Below are 12,049 nucleotides of genomic sequence, written 5' to 3' on the forward strand. Positions count from 1 at the left end.
CTTCCTTAGATGACACCCTCTTACAGAAGAAGCTTAGGTTTAATTCTGAACTAACCCAAAGCATTGTTTGAATTTCACCACAGTATGTTTACATAGTATACAATAAGCAAATTTTTAAAATAGCACTTAAGCAAATATTAGTTCCCACTATTGACTGCTTGTGATCCAGATATAGCCTATACGTTTACTTTATGTTTGCCTGCTTGCTTGATCACAGCCATAATTTTGGGTGCTCTTGAGCAATGTCCAGATGCAACTATGTGACTGTGAGCAGCTAGTGTTATCAAGCTCCCTATTCCTCTTCTGCAGAGTGAGAAAATTGGGTTTCACCTCCAAGGTCCTTGAAGTTCTCAGATTCTGTGCCTCTGTACTGATTGACTTGGTTGCCCTGACTGTTGAATTGGTGCTTTATAAATAGAGCTTTAAAAAATATGTGGAAAAGAGAATGGGCCTTACTGGAAAGTTAGTAGTGCACTGGGACTAATTCTCATTCTAGAAATGAGAAAGTTAGAGAAAAAATCACAGGGACGATTTTTATTCTTTTCTTGGTTCTCGAGGCACATTAATTTTCCCTTAGTGGCTAGAATAATAGGATTGCATGAAGACATTCATTTATTTGATTGGTTCATAATTGCAAGCAATACAGTTAGTCCAACTGTAAACAAAACCTGAATTATATTGAATGAGTAAGTAAATGATGATAAATAATTATAAGGAAATATTTCTGGTGGATATATAGTTAATTTGGGTTTTCAAGGAAGCGAAGAGGGTTTGGATGAAAGTACCTAGGCCCAGAAAATTGAAACATGAAGGTGGGGAAATTCTTCATCTTTTCAGAGTTAAACAATGTTCTACTCAGTTACGCAGTGATCATACAAATTCACTGGAGGGCTTAAGGAGTTCCTAAATGCTTGCAAGCTAACACAACATCTACATCCCTTTTTCTCATGAAAGTTTGCCACAGGAGAGCAGAGAGATCTGGAATTACTTAACCTCTAAGCCTGTTTCTCTACCTGCTCTGTGAGGTGATTAGGATTAAATGGTAAAGCTTTTTAGCATGATGTCTACCCATAGGAGTCACTCTAAAATACTATGATATAGTCACTTATTACTTTTGTAGTTTAGAAAAATAATATATACTATTTCATATTACTATTGCCTACATTAACTTCATAAAATTTTGTTTTCCTTTAATGAGTCCTAGCTTATGTAAACATAAATAGAGATAATGATACTGACTCCTAAGTAATTTGATGCTGTACCTTGGCAAATTTTAGAGGAGAAATAAAGCAATATTTTTTATGGCCAAAAATACTTTCTTCCTGAAATCATCAGTCGTTAAAGTTTCCATAAAATTGTCTCACTTTTCCACTAATCTTTGAATTTTAGAAATTATGTGTTTCTGGAGTAATAAAATGTATCTTAATGCTTTTCTGATATTTTATTCTTTAGTTATTATTAATATATTACTGGAAAAGTAAAACTTTCTTTGAATGTTCACTAACTGTTCATTCACCCAGTTAGGGTTTGTTGAGGACGTACTATACACTGATGCATAATTATTTTCCTCAATCAGAAAATTTGATAGGACCAGATCATGTTTATTCAGTGAATATTTATTAAGCACCTACTGTGTGTCAGGTCTTGTGCACCCAAGAGTTTGCAGACCTGGGCTGATTTCTGGAATTTTTGCTTTCTTTGGTGCTATTCACCAAGTAGGTCACTTGCATTCAAGTAGGCGTGTTGCTTTTGATCCTCTGTGAGTCAGCAATGTTTGGCAGCAGTTAGGGGGAAATTATGAAGCATTTTACAAACAATACCCTCGAGGTTTACACATTTTGCTTTTGGTATTATGTTTTGTTATTTATCTTTCAATCCTTTCCCTGTTGACCTAATTGAGTAGAGAATATCCATGTGAAGAAAAACATTGCTTTCTCAGAAAGTATGATCAAATGTTTAAATTATTCACAAGGCCTCTTACTTTCTATTGAATCATAATTCTAAAGAAGCTTGTTGATTTTCTTTTCAATTTTTTCTTTTGATATTGTCAGTACAATTGTTCATTTCTACTTGGTATAGTAATAAACCAGCAGGCTTGTAGGGATCTGGAGATTCCACTTCATTTTGCTTGTGCATTTCCAACTCAGAGTCCTATCAAAACCTGACCACCAAAGTCTGTGGCTCAAGGGACTGGATGGTTAGCTCAGTTGGTTAGAGCATGCTGCTGATAACACCAAGGTTAAACCCCGGGGTTTAAACCCTGTAAGGCCAGCCACCAAAAATAAATAAGTAAATAAACAAATAAACAAAATAACTAAAGCCTATGGCTTAGAACACAGCGATTCCAACAATGAATATCTTCAGATGTTGTCCTATCAGATGTTTCAAATAATTATTCACGCAGATATCTTCTGCAATGAATCATCTTTTATAAAAACTTATATTATGGAAAATTTTAAGTATGAAATAGAATAACGAGCCCCCATGCTCCATCATTCCTTTTGTTAATCTCATTTTATCTTTCACCCTTAATGCGTTTTCAGTTTTGTTTCCTGTGATATTTGAAAGCAAATCCAAACATGTAATTTCACCTGTAAATATGTCAGTATGTATCAATAACTGATAAGTACTTTAAAAATTATGCCTAACAATTTTCTGATTTTGTTACATGTCTTTTTGCAATTGGTTTGTTCAAATAAGGATCCAAAAAAGTTCTACATATTGTATTTGATTCTTATGTCTCTCAAGTTGCTTATAATCTGTGAAACAGTTCCACATTTTTATTCCATTCTACTGACTTGTTGAAGAAATAGCTTTAATTGTCTTGCAGAATATCCTACAGTTTAGATTTAGCCAATACTTTCTATAAACAATTAGATTGAGACTGTATTTGATTCAAGTTAAAGATTGTAGGCAAGTGTGCTGCAGATGGTTCTGTATTCTCCCTATTGCATTATAGATCTGACCATTGTGCCTATTGTTAATGATAATATTGAAACATAATACCTGCCTTCTTTGGTGGAAAGGATTTCAGGAATTCATGTTGGTGGAGTCATAAGTTATACAGCTTGCATTTTAGTGTTTTAAATTATCAATTGTTACTCCAAGGTCATTTTTTAAGTATGTTAGCCTGTTAGGAAGACGCAATTCTAAATGGTTTTATTGTCCCAGGACACAAACAATGTTATCACCAAATATTTACAATAAAAACAATTCTCTTTTAAATTCATCTATCTAAATTGGCTCAACAAACTCTAAAGAGTAAAACTAAGTCTCAGTGAAAAGGCTACTTTTTGTACCTTAATGCTGTGTTGTTAAAATTTTTAGTCATAGAGCCCAAAAAGAAAATTTATCTACCCAAACGTGATGTTTAATATGCTGGTTAATCTGCTGGATGTCCTGATTAGTCAAAGGAGGTTTCAAAAGGAATACCATGTCATAAGGAAGAGAGTAAACTTGCTCTTCAGTGAGGGGGGCATATTCCCCAAAATATGGTTTTAGTGCTTATGAAGAAGGAAACTAGAATAAAAATTGATGTTTCCTAATGAATAAAAATAAATTGCTTCAAGATTTCTATTTCATAAGGTTGTGCTTATTTGTCTGTTTGTAGGAAGAAGTCTTTCCTGTTTTCTGCTCTGTATGCTGCCTTTATATTTGGTGGTCGGCACCTGATGAATAAGCGGGCGAAGTTTGAACTGAGGAAGCCATTAGTGCTCTGGTCTCTGACCCTTGCAGTCTTCAGGTAGATTTATTTTTCATTTTCCTAATAAAAATCAATCCATTTCATCAGATTTGCTAAAAGAAAGCAATAATTGAGCATTTTATTTTATATCTGATATTTTTGATTATTGAATACATTGAAAACATAAGATAAAATAAAGCCTTGTCCAGATGGAAAGCTTTCTTTGCAAACAAATTTGCCACAATATACTCGGTCTCTAATTTTGACAGTTCTTACGCCATGTTCATTACCATTCAAGTTGATCATGCAGTTATCGATTCATCTGTTAGGAACAGAAACAGTGAATCAAATTTCATTGTTTTTGTTGCACACATATAGATGAAGGGCTAAGTGGAAAACCACACAAGTAAACTGTCAAAGTCTATTGAAGAGCAGGGTTCAAAAGTCATGGGTGTGCTGTTACAGATTAAAACCTAATCAAAAGATGACACTCAGACATATGACCGAACACTGGACATCTGTCTGTGTCAGCATCTCTAGACCAGATAATGCTTTTGCTTTTCATCCCCAAAAGCACCCTCCACCCCCATTCTCTGAACTGACTTGCAGGTCTATGTTTATGTAGCCAGTTTTTACTTTGCATCTGGTAGAATTCAACATAAGGCTGTCAGAAGAAGCAAGGCCTGGTCTCTCCAGGGGCATCTGTTAGCCGACATGCAGACACATTCCCCTGCTATAAAGAGCATTTCTGGTTTTTTGGTATTTGGTGATCTAGGCAATCACAAGTCTAGCGCACAGCCGGTGTCTAAGCAGGTGCCAGAATTTACCTACAGCACTAACAAAGGCACCTGTTCTATTTGTGTTTTGCTTGTCAAAACCAGGAGGTTTATAATTAGGCTTGAGGGTTTCGGGGAGCAGATGTAGACACACTACACAACACAAAACTATTCATCTTAATACTTATGAATATTTATTTGTTTTTTTCATATTATATATTAACTGTTCTAAGCAGAAATGGATAGTATCATTAAAAGCCTCATTAGACACTTAAGTCTTATTTAAAATGGTCAAGCAGGAAGACGATTTTCCTATTAAACTCCTATGATCTGTACATTTCTATTATGTTGGATCCTGCACTTAAAACACCTATCTGCTCACCACTACTCAATATTTTTATTTCAGCACATTTTATAAGGTTCTAGGTTTGAAGTACCCATTATTGGGATCTGTCGCTAAAGACTTTTTCCAGTTCAATCTGTATCAGGTCATGATACTCTATAATTTCAAGTCACATTTTCATTTTTATTTACATTTAAGGTTGATAGAGTATGCCCCACCTAATTTGTTTTGATATTGGGGTTGGGGGCATTTATCTCTATCCTAATGAGATAATTATCTATCCTCTATCCTCTATCTGTATCCTAATTATCTCTGTCCTTAAATGAGGCCTTTCAGCAGTTTCATGATATTTTTTCTTTATTTCCTGAGCCTTTATTTTTTGTTATTTTAAACTTTAACACATATAAGCAGAGAAGAGAGCACAATGACTCCCATGTACCCATGACCCTGCTTAAACAGTTATCGACAGTTGGCTAATCTTGTTTCATCTATACCCCTAACTTCCCCCTTACCCTCAAATTATTTGGAAATAATACAGGCTGAAATAATTCTGACTGAAATGATACCATGGCTAAAAGATAAGTACTCTTTAAAAAACAACAGCAACAACAAAAAGAACACAGTTATCATCTCACCTAAATTAATAATCTCATTGAACGTTCATACTTCCCCCAACTGTCTCATAAATGATTTGTTTTTTACAGTTTATTTTTAAGAATCTGAGTCAAAATAAGGTCCCTACATTTTCATTGATCGATTTCTTTTAACTGAGGGGTTTCTTCCTTCCAATCCTCCTGCCTCTTTTTTCTCTCTTACAATGCATCCTTTGAAGAAGCCAGATCATTTACCTCATAGTTTCCCCTGGGCCAGATTTTGCTTGATTGCATTATAAGTTGGTCGTTACAGCTAGAAGGTTGATTGCATTTAATTCTGATATTTGACAAGACTTTCTATAAATAGAAACTGGGCGTCATCGCTGTTCACTTGTCTTGAAGTATACACAGTTGTTATGCAAAGGCAAGATAATTGCTAGATTTTTTTTGCCTGCATTCACCAGTTTTAAAAAACTGGACTTCTGGATTACCCAGAAAATGAACAATAAGGTTTTCTTAAGTATCATTATGAACTCTTGGATTTTTTATGTGTCAGTGATTTTGTGATGTTTAATTTTGATGTGTTTTAGTGCATTTGTTGCTTTTCTTTTTGATGCCGATAGTTTTTTGGTTGTTGTTTTTTTTTTACGGTATGACAAGATGTCCTAGGCCAGACTAGCTGGATATTCCTTGTCCAGAATTGGAATCAGCCATTTCTTCAAAGAACCCTGGTTTCTTTAGAGGAGGGGAGATAATATTTAGAAACCGCTATCTGAGAACTATGGGTGGTTGGTAGTGCTAAGCTAGTTCTTATTTCTAGGCCTTTTCAGAAATTCAGAAACCAGAAACAAATTAATTTGTTTATCTTTTAAAGAACTGTATCCAGAGTTGATGCCAATACAGTACTCCCCTCTCATCCATGGGGGCTACGTTCCAAGACCCCCAATGGATGACTGAAACCTCAGATAATACTGGACCCTGTATATACTGTGTTTTTCCTATACATGCATACCTGTGATAAAGCTTAATTTATAAATCAGGCACAGTAAGAGATTAACAATAGTAACCAATAATAAAATAGAGCAATTTAAAAAATACTCTGTAATAAAAATTATATAATGTGGTCTCTCTCTCTCTCTGTCAGTACCTTACTTCACTGTACTCACCCTTCTTGTGATGATGTGAGATGATAAAGTGCCTGCAGGATGAGATGCAGTGAGGCAGATGACATAGGCATTGAAACATAGCGTTAGGCTATTATTGAACTGAGGATGTGGCTGTGAGGATGGCCGTGGTTGGATGTTAGTGACTAACGGGCTGGTACCAGGACAAAGGGATGACTCACATCCCGGGGGGAGTTGAGGAGGGAGGCATGAGATGCCATCATGCTACTGCAAATAGCTCAACATTGAAAACCTGAAGTATTTGTTTTTGGAATTTTCCATTTAATATTTTTTGAGCGTGATCAGTCACGGATAGAGGGGTGACCACTGCACTGTATGTGCTAGAAAATAAAAATAAAAAAATTTCAGTGCTTATAGAACTCGGTTCTAGCGGGCTGGCGATTTAGAAGTGAAAAAGATGCGAATTATCTCAGTGATGCATTACCTTATTCAAAACAAATGAAACATCATAACATGGACAACTCTAAATCCTGGGTATTGGACATTTGTTATTATTTGTGTTTTTCTGCATTTAAAACATTTCTTACAATATTATACATACATGTATTTGCACACAATCTCATACGTAATTTTAGAGAATCTCAAGTGATAGTTGCTAGTTTTTAGAAATCCAGATATATTATAAATGAAGTTGGTATAAAGCATTCATCAAAAATATGCCCTTCAAATAACAGATATTTTAGTGAGTATTAATAAAGAATCTATTTTGGCCATAAGGGAAAACATTATTACAAGAATTACGTTTTTGTGGAAAGTTTTGTGTGGCTCTTACTTTACTTTAATTCACAAATTTTCAAACAGTATCTAATATAAAGGCACAGAAATTCTTGCTCAGGAGAATCCTTGTATTAGATGGTCTGCAATTAGGTGATACACTAAGGGCCCTACCATCATCTACTCCACCTCTTCCTTCTTTGCCATTGCAGGACTGGAGACCACCAACTGGGAAAAAAGAGGAAAGAGAGAGCGAGAGAAATAAACTTTTCAGTTAGAAAAATTAGGAATGGGGGAGGAAGTGGAGGAACAGTACGATTTCTCTTTCAAAAAATAACTTAAAAACCACTTTTTTGTGTGTATTTTGCTGCTTGGGAATAGTCTCTTCTCTCAACTTCTCAAACTTGCCTATATAGCTTGTTACAATAGCCTGGGACCCAACTATGACTGATTTTCAAACAAACAGAGACAACTTGGATATGAATTAAATCAGATCCACAGCCTACTTAAGCAAAAACCAAAATCCCTGCTTTATACAGTCTACTCCAGAAAGTGGTGGGGGGTTTTGTATCATTTGGCAAGAATTACCTGTAGAATATTTTTTATTCTCCTTTTCTCTTTACCCCTGGGTGTTCACTGAAACAACACTCATGATATCAGTCTTCATTCAGGCCATGTACAGGGTAATTTATTGTACTGGGTCGATTATGTCCCCCCCAAATCCACTGAAGCTTGAATTGTGTCCCCCACTGTGATTGTTAAGAGGGTGGGAAATCCTATTATGGTAATTGAAGGGTAGAGCCTTGAAGAGGTGATTAGATTGTAGGACTGTGCAGTAGTGAATGGATTAATAATGGTGGTCAGGGGTGTGGTTCTGAGGGCTTGAAAAGAAGAGAGAAGAGGGTCTGTCTCTCTCTCTCTCTTGCTGTCTATCTGCTCTCTCTGCTTCCACCATCTGATATGTGAGAGCCCTGGGTCACTGTCACTACCACCAGATGGACTTTGGACTTCCCAGCCTCAGAAACTGTAAGCAATAAATTTTGTTTTCTTCATAAATCACTTGGTTTCAAGTTTTTCATTATAAGCAACAGAAACAAACTAGTACATTTACACTGAGCCCTGCCATAAGTTTTGATGGAGTAGATAAAATACAACCAGCTGAATTTTCCCCAGGCCCACAATGGATTCATTTCATTTCAGAGTGATTTCTCTGGGGTTCCTGACAATCTTTCCCCACTTTCCCTACCCCCAACCCTTTCAGAACCAAATCATCAGCTTATGGTGTCAATTAGTCTTTATAAACTTGACTGGGATGGTAGCACAGCAAACTACATCCACCCAACCCAAGGATAAGCATTTATTTGATGAGATAATTCCACATGGCGCTTGGCCTTAGCTGTTTGAACATTTTCTTAGGGTAAATACTAAATTCTGGTAACATGAATTAGTAAATCCTTTAGATGAGATCTCTTCATGGTGGCAAATGAGTTAGAGTTGGTTTTGTTACAGAACTTTGATATAGTGACAGAGCATCATATGCTTCAAGATGCCAATGCCTCGTTCTCCTTAGATGCTCCTGAGTCATTAAATAGTGTTGCCAGGACATGTCAGCTGGGTTACTACAATTGATTTGTAAAAGAGAATTTCTATGTATTTATTTAATAACTTCAAATCCTTTCAGACTGGACACAGATGTGTGTGCTTCTGATTCAAGCAGCCTTTACCAGGTATCTGCCTGGTAGTGTTTTCTTCTCATCAGCAGTTTAAGGAGTTCCATGGAACCACTTTTAGGATTTTGATCCAGAGCAGGGTGTCTATTCAGTATACATTATAATAGGATAATTATTTTGTGCTACATATTTGTAGATGTCAGTAGCACGCTTCAAATTTGCTTCCTCCTGTTCCCTGGTGATTCACTGTGGCCTCAGCTGTATTATACTTTATTTCTACAAAGCCAGATGCTCCATACTTTACAATTTGACTTTTTGCCTCAACCAGCCATTTTCCCTGTTAAACCTCATTTTAATTTCTTGGCCATATTTTCATTTTATTATTAAATTTCATCTCTGGTTTAACTATAAAATATATTCAAGATTAATAGAAAATTATGCTTTTTTTTCATTTGTGAGATTTTTATGAGCAAAGTGCTTAAGTATAGCTCAGGAACATTTTGGAAAAGTTTAACAGAACAAAGCATCAGAAGAATGGTATTTAATCAAGTCATTTGAGATCTGTTTCCCACTGACTTTTATGCCCACACACATCAGCATTTAATATCTGAAGAATTATTGATAATTCCTTACTATTTTTAAGGCCAACAAATATACAAGGGTGCCTCAAAAAGTTCATGGAAAAAATTGAATTAAAAATAATATGAATTCTTCCATGAACTTTTCAAAGACCTTTTGTATGATAAAAACAACTGAAGCTGTTCAAGTGAAAAAAAACACAATATTTTAGAACCCATATGGAAGGAATGAGGGTATAACTGACCAATAAAATGATGATACATTGAAAATGATGTTTTAGAACAATTTAATCAGTTTATACTTAAGCCCTTAATAAGTATCTATTATTTTTTTCTTTAGTTGCCAAAATTGGCCCCTCTTGATCCACAAAGAACAACTGCATTAGGCAGTTTTCTGTTGCTTATAACAGAATACCTGAAACTGGGTAATGTGGAACGAAGCAAAATGTTTTTACAGTTTTGGTGGCTGGGAGGTCCTAGGTTGAGGGGTGCATTGGTGACAGCCTTCTTGCTGGGAACTCTTTACAGAATCCCATAGTGATGCAGGGTATCATGTAGGGAGGGCTGGGCAAATGTGTCCACAAACGAGAAGGTGTGTGCTTTCTTCCTCTACTATAAAGCCTGCAGTCTACACCATGATAACCTATTAAACCATTAATCCATGAATGGATTAGTCCAATCATGAGGCCAGTCCTCATGATCCAATCACCTTCCAAAGGCTCCAACTTTCAAATCCCATAGTCTGACTTCCCCACCTTCCTAACACTGTTATAATAGGAAATCAAGTTTCGATGAGTTTGGGGGAACATTCAGACCATAGTTACAACTTAGACAATGATTGCAAGGATATTATTGGTATTAAAAGAAATGGATCCACAAACTATAAGCATCATAGGAAAAAGTTCCTTATTTTATGAGAAACAGTTTATAAATTTCAGTTTTAAATGTACTGCCAAAAGGGCAAGCAAAAGATACCTCTGGAAATTGTATAATGCTCAGTAGTAAAAAAAAAAAAAAAGCAAGCTGCTAAATAATCCTGGAAGTGTGATGTCATTTATGAAAATTTTAATAACCTATAAATTGATACTATATTTTATCTATGAATATATAGGTAGTAAAATTATTAAAATGTTTGAAAACCTCAGGATAATAACTATCTCTGTTTCTGAGGAGGGAGGGAAAGGAGAGAAATGGTACCGAGTCTAAAGGAGTCTTTGACTCCTTTTGTAATATTTTATGTCATTATGAAAAAGTCAAAGAAGAAAAAGATAACTGTTTTTGATACAAAATATGGCCACTTAAAAACAAAAAACAAATATAATAGCAAATAATGAAATTCAGTTTTTGAAAAAAAAGAGCAGCAATTGTAGCCATTTTTTATAAGATTCCAGTCACGCTGGTTGTACAATAAATAAAGCAAGTTTGTATCAAAACACAAACTTTGGACCCTAGTGACTCTCATCCTCCCCCTCCCCCACCCCATAATAATGGATTTATAGTTAAATAAAGAATGCCTTTTATTTTCTTTTTTTCTGACAGTGACCCTTAGTAAGTGTGTATGTATCATTGAAAGATAACTTTGTGACCTTTCTTTTCTGTCTCTTCCTTATTCAACTCTTAATGACTATCAGGGTCAGTATTTCTAACACGTAGACAGATAAGGTGTAGGTCCAGTATTGTGCATTTAATTATTTGTTAATCATTGTATTTTATCAAAATCTGTTTTGGTTTTACATTTAGTCTACTTGAAAATGAAAAATATGACCTTATCTATATCTATACTTTGAACCTTCCTTCTCTTGTTTTTGTGTCATTTTATCAAAGAACTATAGAAACTGCTCACTTTGATGCCTCAATTCTAGTGTCATATTCATAAAGTGCAGCACATCTCTCATTTTTTTAAGCCGAAACTAATGGATATGTAGAAAAATCCTCTCTTCTGAAGGCAGAGTATATAAAAGTTTTCTTCTCAGAATCAGATTTTTCTTAAAACTAAGTTGCTGGAACTTTTGTTTATCAAGACATAAAATGACTGAGACCAGGAACAACACAACAGCCAGAGACATGAGACACGCTGCCTGTTTCAAAGGTCAGGGCACAGAACGATACCAAAACACATTTTGTTTTCCTCTGCATCAAGTGAAATGTGAAGCATCCCCACTGTATAAAAAGGCCGATAAATGGTCAAGGCAAAAGCCTGATAAACAGTAAAGGCAAAAAAGGCCACTGCCATAGAAAAATCAATTGCCACCTTTTACATAGCACTCCCAGAGTTGGCTTCTTTCCTCGAGGAAGGACACCCCACTAACATTTCATAACTGGAGATAACAATGTCTAGTTTGAAAGATAATGGATTTAGTGATCATTTTGAGTTGCATTTGAATCCCTTTCAACCTGAGAGCTGCAGGATCTCCTCCCCCCACCCCCTGCTCAGTTGAAGTATCAGTTTTGTTATTCTGTTAACCTATACGTGCAATATCACTGCCAAAAAATATACAACTAGAGGATA

At 35.5% G+C, this 12,049-nt stretch overlaps 1 protein-coding gene across 1 annotated transcript in view; it reads left to right on the plus strand.

Moving 5' to 3' along the window:
• ELOVL6 (ELOVL fatty acid elongase 6) overlaps positions 1–12,049 on the plus strand; it is a 118,604-nt gene that overhangs the window by 71,590 nt on the left and 34,965 nt on the right. The window contains exon 2 of the mRNA XM_008570178.1: positions 3,611–3,742. Coding sequence (XP_008568400.1) covers positions 3,611–3,742 — 132 coding nt within the window. The remainder of the gene's footprint in view (positions 1–3,610; positions 3,743–12,049) is intronic.

The sequence above is a fragment of the Galeopterus variegatus genome, unplaced genomic scaffold (assembly GCF_000696425.1).
Source record: "Galeopterus variegatus unplaced genomic scaffold, G_variegatus-3.0.2 Scaffold578, whole genome shotgun sequence".
Classification (NCBI taxonomy): domain Eukaryota; kingdom Metazoa; phylum Chordata; class Mammalia; order Dermoptera; family Cynocephalidae; genus Galeopterus; species Galeopterus variegatus.